General features: G+C 43.0%; 1 protein-coding gene across 1 annotated transcript in view; it reads left to right on the forward strand.

Moving 5' to 3' along the window:
- Positions 1 to 21,493, forward strand: part of ALK (ALK receptor tyrosine kinase) — a 559,106-nt gene that overhangs the window by 511,781 nt on the left and 25,832 nt on the right. Inside the window, exons 15-20 of the mRNA XM_028724462.2 lie at positions 975 to 1,119; positions 7,415 to 7,597; positions 11,684 to 11,785; positions 12,619 to 12,771; positions 15,244 to 15,351; positions 19,815 to 20,001. Of these exons, the coding sequence (XP_028580295.2) occupies positions 975 to 1,119; positions 7,415 to 7,597; positions 11,684 to 11,785; positions 12,619 to 12,771; positions 15,244 to 15,351; positions 19,815 to 20,001 (878 nt within the window). The remainder of the gene's footprint in view (positions 1 to 974; positions 1,120 to 7,414; positions 7,598 to 11,683; positions 11,786 to 12,618; positions 12,772 to 15,243; positions 15,352 to 19,814; positions 20,002 to 21,493) is intronic.

The raw sequence follows: 21,493 nt of genomic DNA on the forward strand, positions 1-21,493 counted from the left end.
CCATTATTATAACCTTTTCCTAAGCTTCAGGAATTCACAGATGGTAAAGGAGCTGGCTAGTGTGGAAATAACACATATGGTTACGTTTGTGGGCCAGATTAAATATCATGCTAAGCCAGTGACCTTTGAGTTCATGTATCATCTCCTTCTCCCCTTGCCTTCCAATGTGGCTGCAATAAGATTGGAAGCTTTCATTTTCATTCTCTATTAACCCCAAACTTCCAAAATACAAACTTTAGTTAATCCTAGCTGTGATTGGTTGAAAAAGCCCAGGGTTTTCATAAACCAGTATTTGAAGTTGCCCTGTTTCAAACAAACCACAGCTAAGATTATTAAAAAGTTTCTCAAGGTCAACTGAAACAACAAGCTGTGGCTAATCAAGAATGGAAATTTCTGCTGTGACCGCATTTGGAAAACTCTGTATAGTTCTGGTCATGTGACCGCAAAAAGGGATATTGTGGAGTTGGAAAAGGTTCAGAAGAGGGCAGCAGACATGAACAAGGGGATGGAGTGACGCCCCTATTAATGTCTGCTTGTCCTTCTGAAGGCTATGTCCACTTGAAAGATGTCTAGGGACTTTTATTGGAATTAAAAAGAGATTTATTTATTTTTAAAAATCCATGCTGTACATGCCAGAACACACAGTTTAGCAAGTGATAGCAGCGTGTTGTGACAGAACCCTTCAGAGAAGGTCCACTGTGTTCTACTACACAAAATGTGGTATATTCCTGGTGCTGTTGGCATCCCTGTGTGCCCGCCATTGCCAAATACTGTTACTGCTGCTCTTTACTCCTACAGTACATGAGAAACCTAATGGTCACAATTAATCTTTGGGATGCAGGCAGATAAATAATGCAGCAGTAATCTGGGCTACTCCACAAGCCTGGGGGTTGTTGGCTTAGTGCAACGAACTTGTTATTTACATGTCTGACACATCTAAAATCCAGCTTTGTTTCTCGATTCCACCTGTCAAGATGGAAAATGGAAAGCCAGTCCCCTTGATTGTTGCAGCAGGAGGTGGTGGCAAGGCCTACAGGGACAAGGCATATACATTTCACCAAGAAAAACTGGAGAATGACACATCTGTTCCAGGGCTCAGTGGGAAACCAGGAGCCGCAGGTAAGGAATGTCCACTAACTCACTCCAAGCGCCTTGCCAGGCATAACAAGATGGTTGGCAAAAGCCATTTGGTTCTGAGCCAAAGCAGCAGCACCCAATGGGCTAGAGCATTGTTTGACGCATTTGCCGCATCAGCATCTCCCGCCAGAGAAACAAGCAGTTGTATAGTTTAAAAAGGAGCAGCTTGTCTCTTCAGCCTGGGAACTGCTGCAGTGACAATTTATCACACAAAGCTCCGGCTGCCCATATGGTTCTCCCCTGTACATTCATATAACTTCTTTGGATCACAGCCATTATCATTAGCAAAGAAGAATAGCTCAGGAGTTATGGGTGTTAGCTTAGAGCCCACAGCTGTCACTTTATTTCCCTGCTGAACCAGAGGGCCTGTATTACCTTGACCAGATCACAAATGTTCATGACATTTATTAAAAGTGAGCTATTTACCCCTTAAAACATTTATGTTGAAATGGTGGTTAAGAAGTAGAAAAGGTACAACTGTTTGACCAGTTCACCCATCATCTATTCTCCCCATCCCCCGCACCAAATAATTATTTTTTAACGAGTGGACTGGGAATTCTGCTGCATAATCTGCTGCTTCTCAGAACTCTTGAATATAAATTAATCTCAAACAAGACATAAATTTGAGATCACTTAACCCAGATTAGCGACCTCTTATATAACATATAACCATCTTTTGTACTTGCAATTAGTAGTTTGGGGAAATTATTTTAATGCCATATTTTCTATGAAATCAGAAAATGGTAGCTATTGCAGACTGATGCCAATCCAAAATAAAATAAAATGGTTTTTTATTTGCCCCTGGAGATTTCATACAGAATATTTCTGTAAACATTCATTACATACGTTGGGAAATCTATCCCTTTTATTATTTTAACAAGTGTTGTTATAAATTACAAAGGTTAGTTTTAACACGTTGCTGGTGCGTTTATCTGTGTGGTTTTGAGATCCATTATTATGCTGTCCGGTACTGATTGTGAGAGTAGAACCAAGATGCAGTATTTGTTCTACATCATTCTAGACTGAAGGAGAATGGATTTATGAACACTTCCAGATGTTCATCCAATTTTTATAAAAACATCAACAATAAGAACCTATTTAAAAGCCATTTAGCTCCAATAGAGATACAGACTGGGATAAAAATCTCCACCTAAAATGTTAGTTGGAAAAAAAGAAGGTCTTCAATAAGCATCAAAAAGTTAGTGGTTCTGAAGAGTAGATACCACCACACTAGGACATGTCATTTTAGGGCAGGGCATTTAATTTTTAAACATTTATTCAGTGAGGGGTCTTAAAAATATGTTTTTCAGTGTGATGAATTCAAATCTGCTATTATTATTTGTGACTCGACAACATTTGGCTTGGTAAATCTATGCTTGATTAAAAAGCACATACGCTGCTCTAGGAAAAACCACAGAATTTTAATTTTACCTTCTGAAAAGGTCAGGTAATGCCTATTAATAATTTAGTTTCTCTGCATAAAACATGTCCTACTAAGCATACAACATTACCTTGTAATCATAAAACAACATTAGAAAGTAATGACATCAGTTAATAAGAAATTTAAACAAGAAGTTTCATTAAGTCTTGCTCTGAATGGCTTGTGGACATCAGCTGCCAATTTGTTCCTTGGCCACTGATGCAGCCCTCACATCTCTCATGTGTCTACATTCATATGTGACATAGCCTGTTTGCTGTTGTTAACCACCTCGAAAGGCTCACTGGGCCAGATTGGTGGGAAGTTTACCTGACCTTATGGCGTGTGTGACCTGTACACTTGATCAGTAGACGTATCCTTTATGACATTGTCACTCCATGAAGTAAGAGGCTCCTCAATGGAGAGTTTGGTGAATGAAAGATCAGCTTCGAGTTCTGTCACAGTGTCCAGCATCTTTCCAGTGTTACCTGTCCACTTGCTGTCAGACAAGGTCTTCACATCAAGTGCTGTGATCAAGTGTTGCAGGGTAACTCATTGGTGTGGAGGGCACAAACCAACCAGATCAGCTTACAACCAAGCTTGACCTCTACCCAATGCATATCACCACCCTCCCAGCCAGTGTTAACTTTTGTAGAATCACCTCCAATGGCCTGCAGGCTCTTATCTATGCACTTCTTCATGAAATCTACAAGATTATTAGCAGTAGCTTCTGCTGGTTTTTCTCTCTTTGAGTGAAGCAGTAGAGATCTTTCATCCGGTTCACTGCACACAGAATAATGCTGTTCTGTAGTGTTGACGGGGAACTGTTGATCTGAAATGTATGCTTTCAACCTTTAGTTGTCTCTTTACAGCCGTCCAAGTAGATGCAGTCAATTTCACCCTTCGGACAAATATAATCAAATTCCTGATACAGGGTTATCATAACTTTTTCTTTGGCCCTTCTTGACTTTATTGTGATCAACTACACCATCCATAAAGGAAGCAATGGGGATTGCAACTGTGGCACACAGGCCAACATTATATCTGATGCTCTCCATAGCAACATTATGTACTTCTAATCTGTCTTTTTATTAGAAGTGGAAGGCCTGCTTGGTTTTCCTAATTCCTAACTTCCATCATTTCCATCTTGGGCATCAGCTATTTGTTCTTCATTTTCATCAGCAGAGAAAATAATTTCATTTGATGGTATTGAAGCATTCTGCTTTCTTCTTTGCTTATATTCAGCAAGCCTCCTTCTCTCATCTTGCCGCTTCCGCTATTTAACTTGTCTGTTATGCTGAGGCAGATCTGGCAAGCCAGTCTGATGTAGTCCAATAGATGTGGTCCAGTCTTCTCTCTCTGACCTTTGAAAGCAAGTTCCTTCACAGGGATCTTCATCTCCTTAGGGCATGTACAGTTAATGTGAGCTTCCTCTTTGCAATTAGCATCTGCAGGGCAGCCAAATTCAGGGCAGCAGCAGCAGCAGCGGGGATACACTTGCATTTGAGGATGTCACAAAGCTTGTCAAGTTTTAAAGTGGAAACCTCTTCAATATCTAGTTTTCCTCTATCAAGACATATGTTTTTGGCCTTCTTCCGGTTCTCTTTGATTTTCTGTAAGATTGTGGCTTGTGAATTTACAAGGGGGGCAACAAAAGAACTGTTTGCTCGTTCCCACTTTTCAAGCACTTTAGAGTAAATGTCTTTTGCAAGACTGTCTGCTAGGTAGTTTCTGACATCCTCATCACTTTGTTCTCTTAGCAGCAGCCCATACCCAAGAATGTCTCACAGAGTTGGGAGTTCAAAGGGCAGCAACTCTCTGCCAGTTCCAATTAGTTTGCTAATGTGCATGAATGTCTCCAGCTCTTGTTCTCTTTTTAGAAGCCATTGTAGGTCAATTCCCACTGGTTACAGTATTATATTATATTATATTATATTATATTATATTATATTATATTATATTATATTATATTATATTATATTATATTATTATTGCAAGTACTTGGCAATCATTTTTAATTATTATAATACAACTTTTCTCTTTCATTTAATAAGTTTATTGGAAATTTCCCCAAAATGTTAAAAAGTCAATATATTTATGTAGTTATTTACCAACCCAAACTAAATTATATTAATCCAGCCAAAATAGCTTTTGAATTCCCAAAGGCTTGATTCATCCATCACATGGAACAGACCTCTTGATGAGGGGGAATCAAAAACGGAAGATCTCTGTCATTTTTGTAGAACAAGCAGCCTTTCACAATGATAGACTGCTTCCTGCACTCTCTTTAGCCTAGCCATTGGAAATTTTAAAAAACTGGTGGAAGAGAATGACTGTTGGCCCAGTTCAAACACTGAGCCAATCAGTGTCTCCAAATGGATCAGAAGCAGAAGTAGACTCCTCCCCCACACATCACAGGTAATGTCACCTGTGATGTGGATGCCCCACCTGATTTATGTGATTCTCCATCCTTAAAAGGGAGAGAGATTGCTCAGATAGAGCGTCAATTATGCAGTAGCACAGGGTGTCTGCATCCATGATCTATGTGGTCCAAAACAGAGGGTGCCACACACTCTTCCAACCACACAAAGGCTCTCTGTAGCGTGAACTGGACCTATTCCCTCTCAACTGTATAGTCCATTCCAGCTGGGGGTTGCTGAGATAGGGAAAAGAGAATATTTAGTATCAGAATCGCTGCCTTAATATATATGAGGCTTCAGGGAATCCGATCCCTCCCACGGTGGCAGCCAAGAAGCAGATGAACAAGAAGAGTTCTTACCAAGTACTTTATTCAATATTCAGAGAGAGAGAGAGATGAAGGAATGCAGTCTCTCTTAGATAATGGCGTTGCTCCGAGTAAAGTCCCACCCCCTCTGTCTCTCCTATTCTACGTCATCCCTGCATCAGCTGATCTGAGTTTTCTGCCTCTGAGCTTTCTATTCTACTACTCTCAATGCCTGCCTGGTCGGGGGTGGGGATCAGGAATGCTTTCTAAAGACACTGAGTCTGTCAACTGTCTCTCCCCTGATGTTTCTTCTTCCTGCTGCTCTTCTCCCAATATTTCCCAGCTTCTTCTCTCTACAGTCTCTGAACTATGACCTTCTGCAAACCACTGTTCTAAATCTATACTGTCCTCCTGTTCTCGGGAAGGTTCAGGAAGGGGGGGGGTCCTCACCATTCCTCCTCAGTTCAGCTCCTGACAATATGCCTCAAAGAGTTCAGGCAGGAAATGGAGTGTGACACAGAAACCAAAGGAATGTCAAACTCCAACATAGGGTTCATTGTAACAGCCCCTGTCCTTTCATTGCTGACCTAGGGTCTGAAACTTTCAAGTAAATGCCTTCTTTGAGATCCTGTTTTCTAGGTGAATTTTGTGTTTCATAGATCCATTTCCATGCTGCTTTTCCAAATGACCCAGTGCAAAAACAATAATCAGGAATATAGAAAGCTGCCCTATAGAAGGTCAGGTTATTATACTATCTAGCCTAGTATTGTCTACCCTGACGTAGCAGCTCACCAGCCTCAGAGGGATGTATCCCAATCCTTTTCATTGTAGGTGGCAGGGCTCAAACCTGGCACTTTCTAAACACAAAAGCATGTGCTTTCCAAGTAAGCTTTGGTTTCTCCCCTTGTTAGCCCAACCCCTGGATTAACCTGTCATTTGCGGAGAGAATGCTATATGTGTTCCCATATTACTGTTATGATATAAAGAAAGCCTTTGTTCGCCAGTGTTGGACCAAGACATTTTGCTACCTAAAGCAAAAGATACACTAGATTTGACACTTTAAAAGTCTTGGTGCAGCATTCAGGCACAATTTCTGCTTTCATCTGTTTCCTCATCATCCTGGTACATGGCAGGTCCAGCCCTATTGGCACCATAATGTCATGTTGACCTTCCACAATCCAGCATCAAAGGCATGTGTACACTTTGACTGATACTACACAAAAACAGGTTTAAGTGTGTCAAGTTTCCATTGAGCCTCCACTGAAAGAGAGGCAATGAATTTCTAGCAACCAACTCCCCCGCTCATTCGCTCTGATACATACTACTTCAGAGGAAGCTGTAGCTTCAGCCCTGCGTACCTGAAAAAGCGTCTCCACCTCCATCATTCAGCTCAGACACTGAGGTCCAGCTCCGAGGGTCTTCTGGTGGTTCCCTTACTGCGAGAAGTGAAATTACAGGGAACCAGGCAGAAGGTCTTTTTGGTAGTCACACCCACCCTGTGGAACACCCTCCCTGCAGGTGGCAAAGAGTTAAACAACTATAAAAAAAATTGTAGATAACTGAAGCAGCCCTGTTCTGAGAAGCTTTTAATGTTTGATGTGGTTCTTCCCTCCCTGCAATGCACCTTTCCCTCTGTATTTTTGTGGAAGCCACCCAGAGTGGCTGGGGCAACCCAGTCAGATGGGGGAGAGGAGTAAAAGAAATAAATTATTGTTATAGCACTTAAACCCTTTAAAAAAAAGTATATACATAGTATAGATGAGACTTGTTCTCCACAAATTCTGTACTTTCCAGTAAGGAACCTATAACCTAGCTGAGTTTCTCCTGCATTTTATGGATGCAATGGGAACTTACTGGAACTATTTTCCCTTTAGGAGAGCCAGTGTGGTGTAGTGGTTAAGAGCGGTGGACTCGTAATCTGGTGAATTGGGTTCGCGTCTCCGCTCCTCCACATGCAGCTGCTGGGTGACCTTGGGCCAGTCACACTTCTCTGAAGTCTCTCAGCCCCACTCACCTCACAGAGTGTTTGTTGTGGGGGAGGAAGGGAAAGGAGAATGTTAGCCGCTTTGAGACTCCTTCGGGTAGTGATAAATATCAAATCCAAACTCTTCTTCTTCTTCTTTTTTAAACTGCAGGTGGTGGAGGTGGCTGGAGTGATAACACTTCCTTCCTCTGGTCGGGAAAATCCTTGCTGGAAGGCGCTACCGGAGGAAAATCCTGCCCCCAGGCCATGAAGAAGTGGGGGTGGGAGACAAGAGGGGGTTTCGGAGGGGGTGGAGGGGGGTGCTCCTCAGGTGGAGGAGGCGGAGGATATATAGGTAAAGTGGCTTCGTGTTCAAGGTGTCCCTTCCCCTCCCTTAGTGCTAATGCTCAGCAAAATTTTGCTGAAACAAAATTTCCCTATACCTGGCATATCTCTATTTGCATCGATAGCTATCTGTATATTTGAATGTCATGTAGTGCTAAGTGTTGACACACAGGGGGTCTAAGAATCTGCATGGCCAAGGTTGTACCAATCTATTCTTTGCTATAATGGGGTCCCTTTTTGGAATTCTGGGCATCCCGATTCATATGTGCCCTCTCCCCCAAAGTTTATCACCCTCATACCTATAGAAAAAGAGTTTAAAGGTGTGCTAAAGGATCAGAGGGCAGAGAGGAGGTAGTCTGAAGGGCTTCAGCTGGTTACATGGAAGGTGCCTCTGCAGCTTTCAGACCTCATTATGAGCACACTTAATTTCCCTGCACAATGCCCCTGGTGTTCTTTTCACTCCTTGTTGTTTGGTCTGGGTGTTGTTTTTTTACTTTTTTTGAAAAAAGCAAATTATTCCATGGAATCGAGTTGTGCAGCATTGAACTGCACAACTTATGCAGATTGGTCTCGTTTATTTAGAATATGAAGTTTAGTATTTCCAGCTATAGATGCTGATGAGGCGGGAGGCTTGTGTAGCATTCTTGACCCTCTGTGTATATGTTGCCTTTTAATGCTAGATGAACATTAACATGATGCAAGCTCTATTCAGGTGTTACTTGCCTAGACAGTCAACACGAGGACAAAGGGGCTGTAGGACCATGCTTTTGGCTCCACCCTGCTATTGCACAACTCCATCTGGCTTCCTACCTATTCAGGGCAAATGGGCTTCCTGCTGCACTAGCGCATGCTCCCAACATGATTTAGAACCCTGATCATACAGGGTTCTAGATCACAGAGAACTTGCATGAGTACAGCACACTTCCAGCTGCATACGTTTGCCCTGGATACATGCAGAGCCAGAGGGAGTTGCCCAATGACAGGGGCGCCCCTATCCATTTGGGGGGGGTATGGTGTTTGGCTTGACATTGATTGACTTGGCATCAAGTCTCTGCAATTTACACTGCAGCTGTGCCAAACTGCTCTGGTACTTATTAGCCTCTGCACCAGTTAATGCTGGTGGGATAGTGCATGTTGAATAACTCTTGGCACAAGCAACCAAAAGCACCAGTCCTGAATGGTGGAAGTTCTTTCAAAAGGACATGCCATCACCCTTCAAGATCTTGCTGTGAATTTTGAATAATGATGGTGTCCTCTTGATGTTTTGTGTTTATGAATGATGAAACAGGAGGCATTTGCTGTGCTTTATGGCATCAAGGTACTTTTGCCTGAAGACTGTTGTGCCACATATATGCATTGGCTTTGATCTCTAGAGGCACTGACCTCTCAAGACAAAGCAAGTAATTCAGTCTTCACATTCAGTCCTTGACTCCATTGCAGATGGTTGCCAGTTGCCAGAGAAGTCAATTGCAACAGCAGTATTGAAGGCCTATTATGACAGCTGTCAGAGCCTAAAATTCAAATCACCAGGTGGACAATAATTTTCACTACCTGTCTTTCAATCTTTTGGGCCATCCTGAATCTTCTCATCTGTGGTGGTCTCTTGCACCTTATGCTACTAGTTTCCTATTTGGGCACAACATGTGATGGATGTGGTGTCAGCTGTGGAGAGATCACCATGAGGTAATTTTGTTTTATGCATGCTGGTTGGTTATTTGAATGCTGGCACATCTCAGATACATGTTGGATGTGCTAAATCCTGGGAAACACGAAATGTTGTTTAGACCAGAATGTGGCATGTCTTGCTCTCGAAACATGGCTGAGAGGTACTGAAGCATTCAGATCATCCCTCATGCAAGAACAAAAATCATCTTGTGGTGACTCCATCCTATTGTTTGCCACTTCAAAATGGTTTGGGGGAACCCACCTATATGTGTGAGAACTCTGAAGGAAGCAAATGATAGTTGATTTCAAAATCTTACTGAACTGCATGTGTATTATATATGCTGCTTCTGAAAAATAGAATTGAAAATAACCTTGTACAATTATTTAAATTTTCAAATATGTTTTCCTCTTCATTTCCTGCCTTTCTTCAGAGGAGATTCAAATTAAATAGCACTCTTGGTACTGGTAGATTGATTGGTTACTTGGTTTAGGCAGGCTTAAGGATGGGTAACAAGAAAGGAATCAGTACTATACATGGTAATAACCCAGGATCTGCATGACAGGAATAGCAAAGGTGGTGCATTCCAGATGTTGTACTTCAGCTCCAATCATCCCTGATCACTGGTCATTCTTGCTGGGCTGATGGGAGTTGGAGCCCAATCATCTCTGGAGAGCATCACCTTGGCTATACCTGGTGCATGGCATCTGCCAAGATGAGTTACCATAGATTCAACATGATAAAAGAGAAAACCTGTCTGATTATTGCTATGCCTTGAACAGCAGTTTGACTTTTGCACACGCCAGCATTTTCAATCTGTCACTCAAACAACACTGTGAAGATTTTTATTTATTTCATTAAAATTATACATTGCTTGATTGTCACAAAGCAACAACCTGAAAGCAGTTTACCATCCCCCACAATTGTAATCTTTTTGCTCAATGGATCCCCAGGATTGTGCTGAAATACTCATTTGCATCATTCAAACCGCTTATTAAACTGAAATTCTTGAAATGACCCAGTAGTCACTTAATATTTTGCCAGATGATTGTCCTTTTTTTGCCAGGTGTTCTTTATTTTGTAGAGTTGGTAATTAGTATTTTTCCTTTACCTGCTGTAGTGACAAATACCAGAAGGGTAGCTGTGCTAGTCTGCTGCAGAAAACAACAACCATGTCTTATATCCTGACTAAGTTAGTTGAACTTCATTCCCATTGAAATCAACGGAGGCTTTAGACATGATCAATTTGCCCAGTGATTTCAGTGGAACCAAAGTTCAACTAACTTAATCTGTCTCTGTCCCAAAGGGTTTTGTAGCACCTTAAAGGAACACAAATATTGTGGCACAAACTTTTGGGGGTTAGAGCCCACTTCATGAGGTGCACTCCCACTGGTAAGCAATTGGCATAGCACAATCAATTGGGTAAAAAAAAAAAAAAAGCCTAAAAATGGCAGTGACTTTCCATAGTGTGCTAGCCCCTCCAAGTTCTGTACAGCTGAAATTCTTCAGAGTCAGATTTACTAATGAATTCCAGCTCAGCATCTTATTGCTGGAATCCATCTTGAAAAGTATTTGGGAAAATGGCAGCTCTGACGTTTTACTATTGAATGTCCTGAGAGATAAAAATGGCCCCCTACTCTTTTCTGAGTGTTCCCATTTTTTAAATTTTCAGAGGCTTAGCTGTGTTAATCTGTTGCCGCAAAAACAAAGAGCCTTGTGCTACTTTAAAGTCTAACACATTTTCTTACGACGTGTACTTTTGTGGACTAGAGCCCAGTTCGTCAGATGCATGGGGTAGGATCCTAAATATATGGAGAGATTTCCCACAGGGTCCCTTCCAACTCTACAATTCTGTGATTTGACAATTCTATTATTTCCTTTCCATGTGACTAAATATGGTGCCTTCCAAAAGAAAAAAATCACACTGATCTGATGGTGTGGGCTATAGCCCACAAAAGCTTATGCCATACCATAACAAAATATGTAAACCTTGTCAAGTGCAACAAGACTCTCTGTCATTTTAAAAATGTTGTTTGTGCCCATTCTCTTGCATAGAAAAGAGATTAAATGAGAGTGGGACAGTCAGGAATGGATCACAGCCATGTATTTGATTCTGTATTCATTTGTCCTCTGTGTGGAACTGTGATAGATCTGCAACAGTCTCTCGTATTGCTTGGCTTTGGGGGCTACAGTTTACTAAAATGTGGTGTGTGTATTTTTCTTCTCTCTGTACTCAGGGTATATATATCTACTTAACCCACATCTGATGAAGTGGAATCTGGGGCCCACAAAAGCTTATGCTGCTATATATTAGTTAGTCTTTAAGGTGCCACAAGACTCTTTGTTGTTCTTTTATATGTGTTGTGTTATTTTTTTTCTTCTAAAACCTTGGCATCACAATGATATTTTAAGGTGTTTTCATGTTTTCTGTAGGTGGCAATGCAGCAGAAAACAATGACCCTGAGATGGATGGAGAAGATGGTGTATCTTTTATTAATAATTATTATGGTTCATTGTACACCCCTGCATTAAAAGGTATTTTAATCAGCCAGCGAGAGTGATTGTTATGATGTGTTTGTAAAATATCTGAATACTTTTGAAGGGCTATATTAGATTGAATATGGGCAACATGTCTGGAATAGTCTGAAAGTTCTTAAGGTGCTAAATTGGGTGTGGTGAAAGCCTTTAAAGAAGACAATAACATACATACCTCAGGCCAAACAACAGCAGATCTTGCTCTTGACATGACATAGCGTTTCTTTTCTTGAATCAGTGAGTCCAGAGGTTTGTATGTGAAACTGTCTTCCCTTTACAGACACCCCCATCTTACTCTGCAATGATGATGAGGGAAGAGATTCAGAGTGAGGAGGCTGCTGTAATAGAGATCATATTGGGGTAGTCACTTGCTTTCAGCCCCCCCCCCCCAAATTACCTCAGGGGAACTCGTCCAGAAGGCAGCCAGGACAGATGATTGTTTTTTAACTGAGAAGTAATTTAAAGGAAAGATGAAAAGGCTATATAGACCCAATGGATAAACACGACTGACGTATTTTGAAGACTGTCATGCAAAATTTTGTGACTATTGCTATAATCTCTAGTTTTCCGCCTTCTAGTAAACTGGACGATTCCAAACTAGAAGTACTGGGCATTCTTCTAAGCAACGGGGTAATAATATTTGTACGAACATCTTGATAATAGGCTGCCTAATATACAATAGCAAAGGCCCCTCAGCTCATTCCACCTCAGGTCAGCTGGTAGTCTACCATTGTCTTGCTTACAAATCTTTTATGGGTGTGCCTGTGCCCTGTTTTGGGTGAGCGTTTGACTTAGATCACAAATTAGTAATATTTCTTTCATCCATTCCCTAGTGACAGATGGGCACGGCGAAGTCGAAATCAAAGTGCATGTGAACTGTAGCCACTGTGATCATGATATGTGCCACATTGATATGAAGACACAGGAGGTTATTTGCATATGTGTTTTCGGGTATGTGTTGGCTGATGATGGTGTCTCATGCATAGGTAAGAAGCCGGACAGGAAAGGCCTTCTTTAGCTCAGATGGGAAGCAGGGTTGTGCTACTGGCCGCCGCACTGATTTCGCACCATCTTCTGGGCTCCTTCACCATTCCTTCTCTTGTGTGTTGAGCAGAAGTTTGAAGAGGGAGGCAGCTGTGCCTGTGAAGGTTCCTCCATGTGACTGGGAGCTCTGCACCCATTGGCGATTCCGTGGAGGAGCCTCCATGAGACGTTTCCCCCTTCAGACCTATTCTCATTGCATAGGAGTGGAGCTGAGAGGGGAGTGGGTGGGCATGTCGTTGAAGGCAGGGCCAGCAGCACAGCCCCATATCCCTTTTGTAATATGAACCTTGTTGCATGTGGTCAATGTGGGGGCGGGGTTACGTTTTCAAATGTATACTTGTTCTATAAGACTCTTCAATCTGCAGCTGGGCTGCAAATCATCAAAAAATCCTCAAGAAGGTTAGATTAACCATTGTACTAAGTACGCTACCTCTACTGTGGTGCAATTATTTGACGTTATTTGAAAATATCTCAATATGAGAGTGTACCTATTCTGCTTCCTGCAGTGGGTTCCTTTAAAATTCTCTACCTGTCAGAATATTATATCCCCTCACAGCCTATATGCCACTTGCTAAAATTTCACTTCATTTCATCAGTGCTGTCCAGTGAAATCAGCCTCTGCTTCTGAACTCTTGTGCTCAGGGCTAGTTTTCTAGAAAATGAAGTGCCGGAACTCACCATGAATGCCTCCCTTGTTCTCTTGTAATGGCCATGGTGCCCACCTGAGAGGTGAAGGAACTGAGTTCCAGTGAGTTCTGGATGAAAAATAACCCTGCTTGTGTTCCCAACATTGCATAATAAGCCAATAAGCTCCTAAGATACCACAGCGAACTTTGCCTTCCCTCCACATGGCTCTGTATTTTGTCTCCGCCCCTCCCATTCATTCCATCTGCTATCTTTACATTGTGCAGAAAGCAGGGTGAACCTCTGCTGCAATCAGCTCTCCTGGATCTGTGACCCTCCAATGGCCCGTTGTTCCACTTTCCTCAATTAAGATCAAGCCATTGAAACAGATGGTTTTCTATCAGGAAATTAACATTGGCACTCAATGGATATGAAAGAAAAGCCATAAAAGCTGAGAGGGAGAAAATGTTAAATTGGCAGGCCCAAAATGCAAAGCAGCTGCCAGTTTCAGCTCTGAGTTAAATTAGATAATACAGCAGTGGAAGTGGAAGATTGTTCACTATTTTTTATTTTTGGTTTTTTTAAAAAAAATCCCTCCGATTGATTGATTGATTGATTGATTGATTGATATTTTTGTACCATCACATCACATAAAATTCCCAGGGCGGTTTGCAATAAAGAAATGTAAAACAATTTAAATACAAAATAACACAATAGCAACAATAACAGCAGACTTGAGGCAAAATGTCCCATCACCACTGCCACTGCTGCCACTGCTGCCACTGCTGTGGGCACATACCCACCACCAGGGCTGGATTTACGTTTGATGAGGCCCTAAGCTGCTGAAGGTAATGGGGCCCTTTATATGTCCAGCTGCCCTTGGTCAACAACATATTGTCACTGTTTTTTGTGTTGAATATATGCTATACGTAATTTACGGACCTGAGATATATCTAAAGCCATTTGCCACTGTTGCTGTATGTAGGTTTTATTTTATTTGTCTTTTATCTTATATTTTGGAAATGTACATCCAGTTGTTTTTTCCTTTAAATTTTTTTGGGGGGCCCAAGAGAGTGGGGCCCTAAGCTATAGCTTGTTTAGCTTATACCTAAATCTGGCACTGCCCACCACCACCATAGGGGGGGGCGTGTCTGCAGCAGAGTGTATTTGCAGCAGCAGCAGTGGGGGGCACCCATGGCAGAAGAGGAGGAGGTGGGGGCACACTTGTGTAGGAAGGCAGCAGTGATGAGCAGCACACTCCTGGGGCCCAGATCTGCCACCTGAGTTGACCACTTCATTTCCTGAGCGGGCCAACCTTGAGCTTCGATTTGGATGGCACACCAAGCCAAACCATGGTCTAGCTCAATGTGGCTCAACAGCAAAACGACCAGGCAGGAGTGAAGCAGCAGCGATCTTCTCCCCAGCAGTATGCATGCTCGTGTACCTGCACTGAGCCATGGTTTGGCTTAACAAAACGTATGAACCAAACAATTTCATGCATGATACAATAACAAAGCTGGATTTGCAACTGAATGTGCACTCAGTAGGCGCTGCAGCCAGTCCCCATTCTTGCATGAATTGTGTGTTTTCAAACACCTGTTTGTTGCATTCGCACATTGCATTTTTAGGTGTAAGCTTCTTTTTAAAAAACCAAAAACCTCCTTGTTACACTCCCAAAATGTAATGTATGAAGAGACCTTAATAGTCTATATCTCTTTTAAGGTATTTTGCAACTACCACAGGCTGCTGAGAACAACTTAATGCCTTCTGTCTTTGCACATCTGTTCCAGCTGAGCCTGTACTGCCTACGAAGAATCCTTCCCTCTCCTTGGTCTTGTCTGTAGTGACATCTGCCCTCGTTGCTGCTCTGATTCTAGCCTTTTCTGGGATCATGATAGGTGAGTTCCTTCTTGACCCAAAACATGCTGAAATCAGCAATACTCACTGAATGTGGTGCATCCTCCGGCCTTAATCACCTGAATGGCATAGCAAGAATGATTGCCGTTGTGACCATTGTAAATGGCTGTTGATACAGCAGAGGAGCCCAGTTATAGAAGTGAGCTTTATCTGGGCTGCAGAATATCCTAGTTTCACATACAACCAACGCAGCACATAGTGGGCTGAATTAAGGGAATGGACTAAATTAAAGGAGTGAGAAATGTATCGATTGGTTGGCTTATTGACTGATGGAGTGATTTATTGCAGTCCTCAGGTTTTTTTAAAGTTATTAATAGCACACATGTTGTGTTCTGGCTGTCTCCTTATAGATTAGTTAAGTAGGCTGTTTGTATATGACCTGTGTTAAAATCCCGCTTCAGCTAGAAAATCACTTGAGCAGGCTTTGGCAAATTGCTATAATTCTCCCACCCCATCCGGTTTATCCCTGCCTCTGCTTCCCTAAAAGGCTCTCTTTTGTCTGTCTGGGTCAAATTACAGACGACTAAACATTCTTGGTTATGGACCATTCCTTCTGCATTCTGTGAAGTGCCATGAACATTGATGGTGTGATCATAATATCTATCATTATCATTACTTCAAAGATACTGGTGTGTATGTTCAAATCACACCCCTGGGTGATGCTAGTTGGCGGGTGATGCCAGTTTTCCTCACAGTTAAAAGTGCAAAAACAACAACAAATACATCCTTCAAATACATTGTGCTGTTTGTAATCTTTAAAAAATAGTCCTGCAAAGAAGGCCAGCACTATAGTACACTGTATTGTATACAGGGCTTCAGCTTGAGGTCCAGCTCCAAGGGCCTTCTGGCAGTTCCCTCATTTCAAAAAGTGAAGTTACAGGGAACCAGGCAGAGGGCCTTCTTGCTAGTGTCACCTGCCCTGTGGAACACCATCCTGCCAGATGTCAAAGAGCTAAACAAGTATACAACATTCCATAGACATCTGAAGGCAGCCCTGTATCGGGAAGCTTTTAAAGTCTGGTGCATCATATGTTTTTTATATTCTGTTGGAAGCCACCCAGAGTAGCTGGGGCAACCCAATCAGATGGGCTGAGTACAATAAAGTTATTATTATTATTATAGATGGGGAGCTGAGGGTGAGAGAGAGTATCTGGCGTAAGGCCATCTAGTTGAGTTCATCACAGTAATGAAATTTGGTCTTGCTTCTAGGGACTAGATAAGGAACCTCTAGGACTAGATCTAGGACCTAGGACCTAGACAGCAGCTTAAAAATCAGAGACATCACCTTGCCAACAAAGGTCCATATAGTTAAAGCTATGGTTTTCCCAGTAGTGATGTATGGAAGTGAGAGCTGGACCATAAAAGAAGGCTGATCTCCGAAGAATTGATGCTTTTGAATTATGGTGATGGAGGAGACTCAAGAAGAAGAAGAAGAAGAAGAAGAAGAAGAAGAAGAAGAAGAAGAAGAAGAGGAGGAGGAGGAGGAGGAGGAGGAGGGGGAGTTTGGATTTGATATCCCGCTTTATCACTACCCAAAGGAGTCTCAAAGCAGCTAAAATTCTCCTTTCCCTTCCTCCCCCACAACAAACACTCTGTGAGGTGAGTGGGGCTGAGAGACTTCAAAGAAGTGTGACTAGCCCAAGGTCACCCAGCAGCTGCATGTGGAGGAGCGGAGACGCGAACCCGGTTCCCCAGATTTCGAGTCTACCGCTCTTAACCACTACACCACACTGGCTCTCTTGAGAGTCCCATGGACTGCAAGAAGATCAAACCTCTCCATTCTTAAGGAAATCAGCCCTGAGTGCTCACTGGGAGGACAGATCCTGAGGCTGAGGCTCCAATACTTTGGCCACCTCATGAGAAGAGAAGACTCCCTGAAGAAGACCCTGATGTTGGGAAAGATGGAGGGCACAAGGAGAAGGGGACGACAGAGGACAAGATGGTTGGATAGTTTTCTCGAAACTACCAGCATGAGTTTGACCAAACTGCGGGAGGCAGTGGAAGACAGGAGTGCCTGCTCTGGTCCATGGGGTCACGAAGAGTCGGACACGACTAAACGACTAAACAACAACAAGGACTAGATCAGGCCCACAAGCAACCAAATGGCCATTCCTCATCTTAACAAACCAACTAATCAAACACACATTAAATTTCATTACTTTGTTAAAAATTACAAAGAAGCTGCATGTTTGTGTTGCAGGACTAATTTCCCCTCTTGGACCCTCACATCTAGCACTTCTGCCTTGGAATCCTGAAGGAGTCTTTTGCATAGTTCTTAAAAGCAAGAGTCTTGCGATAGGAGAAATGTGGAGGCGTGATAATAGGCTTTCAAATCCCTGCTCCTATTACTACGCCAGGTTCACTCCATCAGCTTTCCCTCCACCCCTTGCACACAGCAAAGTAACTTATCTGTTGGAATAGATATAGAGCTGAAACTACAGTACAAGTACTGCAGTACTGTGCTAATCTGCCCAGAGTCAAGAACATGCTGTGGGAACTCTCATGCCCAGCTCCAATTACTTTTTCAAAGTAACTTTTTGCATGTCCAATTAATTCTAGTCTTGTACTTTCCCCCCTAGGCATGTAATGCTCCCACAGGAACTTGAAAGGTTAAAACAAGGACTTGATGGATGAGTTTGGAATCCACAAAACGTTAGTTGCCCCCTTTAAAACACTCTCAAGGGCAGGAAAGGACCAGAAAATTAGTAAAGAAAACTAGGTCTAAAACCCTTCCAAAATTCTTCTCCCAAATATTTATTTATTCTGTGCTCCATGTGAATCAGATCACATGCGTCACTAATATTGATGGGCACTAGCGTCCACACACTTTCTGCAAGAGCCCCGTTTCAGTTTTCTACACTGGGGAGAACTAAGGCATTTCTGTGGAAGGCAAATTAAGAGCTAGACACAACTTTCACGCAGTTTGGTCCTGCACTGTTGTTGTTGTTGTTGTTGTTGTTGTTGTTTTCTTTTGCAAATAGCTGGCAAAAACCCTACCCCACACCCTGAGTCTGATAGGGACCTGAGTCTATAGCCTTGCACCTGGTATTTTCAATGGGAGGAAATCCCTTATTGACACTAATGAGGCCTTTCCTTCACTTGCAAACTTCAAGGGAGGGCTGAATCGAATCAGGTCCATTGCAGGGGGAAAGGGTTAAAGCCTCCTCCCATGTCACGGTTCTGATCCAGCTCAGGGAAGGGGATATACCACTCATTTGTATAGCAAACAACAGCTTTACATGAAGCCCAAAGTACCTGACAAATGCCACATCTGCTTTGACCCTGTGGGGTATAAAAAGAAATGCATTGTAAGAGTATTTGTGATGGTTACTTCTTTTCTTTTCTTTTTTTGGTACCTATAATAATAATAATAATTTATTATTTATACCCCACCTGTTTGGCTGGGTTTCCCCAGCCACTCTGGGTGGCTCCCAACTGAATATTAAAAACATAATACAGCATTAAACATTAAAAGCTTTCCTAAACAGGGCTGCCTTCAGATGTCTTTTAAAAGTAGGATAGTTGCTTGACATCTGATGGGAGGGCGTTCCACAGGGCAGGCGCCACTACCTACATCCATGGGCTCCTGGTTGAAATTTAAAATCTTTCACAACTAAATGGGCCATCATGCACTCTGGGGTACTAGAGGAAGTTTTACATGCTGGGAGGCTCTCAGACCCAGCACCCAGGGTTGGCACTAGTGTGGGCCCTGCTGTGGCCCTGGCAGCTCTCTGAGATAGTTGGGTCCTGACACTGTGTGTGTGTGTGTGTGTGTGTGTGTGTGTGTAGATAGAGAGAGATATAAGGAAGAAGAACCACATGCATTCCTTTTATATATATATAATAATTTGCATTCCAAAATAAATGTGGTTGCAAATAACATCCATGATGGTGCACCAAGGAGTGAGGCAGTTCCAATCTTCCACAGGGTGGGCACCACATGAATGGATGCCTCTAATTGTGGCAAGCTGTGATATCATTCAACAGTGACACTTATCTCTGAGGTTGCGCGCCTTTGTGGGATGGTGCCTGCTGTGCCCCGTGATCTGACATGGGACATGGGACCTCTGGCATGTGTTTTCCCAGGCCAGCGCAACACCAAATTGGCCTCGTGCCGGCCTGGAGAGTGGATTCCAGCCTGACTGACACTTGGCCAGTCACCGACTGTTGGTGTGTGCACAGCACCCCTCCCATACACCTCGCCTTGGCAGTCACTCTGTGGTGGTCTGCCTAAGCAGCACAGCACAGACCTCCAGCACTTGATTGTCTGCCTCATATGAACTACAAGTATTACATCACCTCCTATCTTAATTTCAAAGCTGAAAAGAAACCCCAGCTTCAGACTGAGCGGCGTAGAAGTAACCAGAGCTCTTAGTGCAAATTGCTTTTCAAGGTGCACTCAGATGAAAGCCCACACCCCTAACTTACTGTGCTCTGTTTCTAGTGTACCGCCGGAAACACCAGGAACTTCAAGCTATGCAGATGGAGTTACAGAGCCCCGAGTATAAACTGAGCAAGCTGCGAACCTCCACCATTATGACTGACTACAACCCCAATTACTGCTTTGCAGGGAAGACCACATCCATTAGTGACCTCAAAGAGGTGCCCCGGAAAAATATCTCTTTGATAAGGTAAACCAGCCTCTCTGACTTCTTTATGCTCGGATGCGCTCTGCGGCAAATGTGCACGAGCAGATCCACACATGCGCCTTCTCCTTTTGTCTGGCAGTATCACACACTCATCTTTATTCACAAGCATGCAAGACCACTGCTGCTGTGGCAATGGTCTTCTGGGTGTAAAGATAGTGGAGAATGGATGGAAGCTGGATCTCTGCCCTCCCCTCAGGTTGTTCAGCCTGACAGGTAGGGAGAAAAGTTTGGCACTTGCTTCCTATGGATGATCCAAAGAGCTATCATATATAAAGCTCTGTAATTCCTCAGGCACTGGCTATAATTTGCCCAGGCTCTCTTAGACAGCACTGACATCTGGTGCAGTGACCTTTTGGAGGTTCTGCCAGTGCTTGTGACTGGGTCTCTGGCAATAAAAGTGACATCAGCAAAGGCATCTGCTCTGCCAGGCACTAGAAAACCCAGATATAGCAGTGCCAGTCTAACATGGATCTGGATTTAGATGGAAAGCATTAGCAAGTTAAGGTAAATTCCAATAGGAGAAAGTTAATTTTAACCCTTATCTGTGTATTTAGATGTGTAGCTGACCCTATAAGGGTATAGAAAAGAGGGTTATATTCCCCCCCCCTAACTTTGTGTGCCCCCTCACATTCAGTTGTTGCTTCATATGCTCAAACCCCTGTGTACATTAAATAATAATAATACACATGCAAATTGAAGATTTCACTAAAAGGCTATTCCTTACTGAGAGGCAGAAAAATTAAGCCCGTCAAATATGTTAGGGTCAAAAAGATCTCAAATATGGTCAGATTTCACACTTAATACAACTGCTGATTCATACCAATGAAGCAGTTAGAATTAAAAGTTGTTAACATTTTAATACACACATCCCGAAGGATTTGAGTGGCAGGGGAGGCCAGGGAAGGTTTCTGAACTTTATGCTTTACATGAGAGTCATTACAGTCTACGGGTACACTATCTCTCTTGCAGTTCTGAGTTATAAATAGCAATCCTTAATGAAGCTTTATGTGTCCAACACATATGTTTAAACTGTGAATTAATTGGGTCTAACTAATTAAAATGCTCAAATGGTGTTCCAACCTCGAGGAGGATAAAAGGTAAAGGTAAAGGTACGGGCCAGTCTTGACAGACTCTAGGGTTGTGCGCCCATCTCACTTAAGAGGCCAGGGGCCAGCGCTGTCCGGAGACACTTCCGGGTCACGTGGCCAGCGTGACAAAGCTGCATCTGGCGAGCCAGCACAGCACACGGAAACGCTGTTTACCTTCCTGCCAGTAAGCGGTCCCTAATTATCTACTTGCACCCGGGGGTGCTTTCGAACTGCTAGGTTGGCAGGCGCTGGGACCAAGCAACGGGAGCGCACCCCACCGCGGGGATTCGAACCGCCGACCTTTTGATCGGCAAGCCCTAGGCGCTGAGGCTTTTACCCACAGCGCCACCCACGTCCCACTCAAGGAGGATGGGGGTGCCTAAATT

This window comes from Podarcis muralis, chromosome 3 (genome assembly GCF_964188315.1).
Source record: "Podarcis muralis chromosome 3, rPodMur119.hap1.1, whole genome shotgun sequence".
Taxonomy (NCBI): Eukaryota; Metazoa; Chordata; class Lepidosauria; order Squamata; family Lacertidae; genus Podarcis; species Podarcis muralis.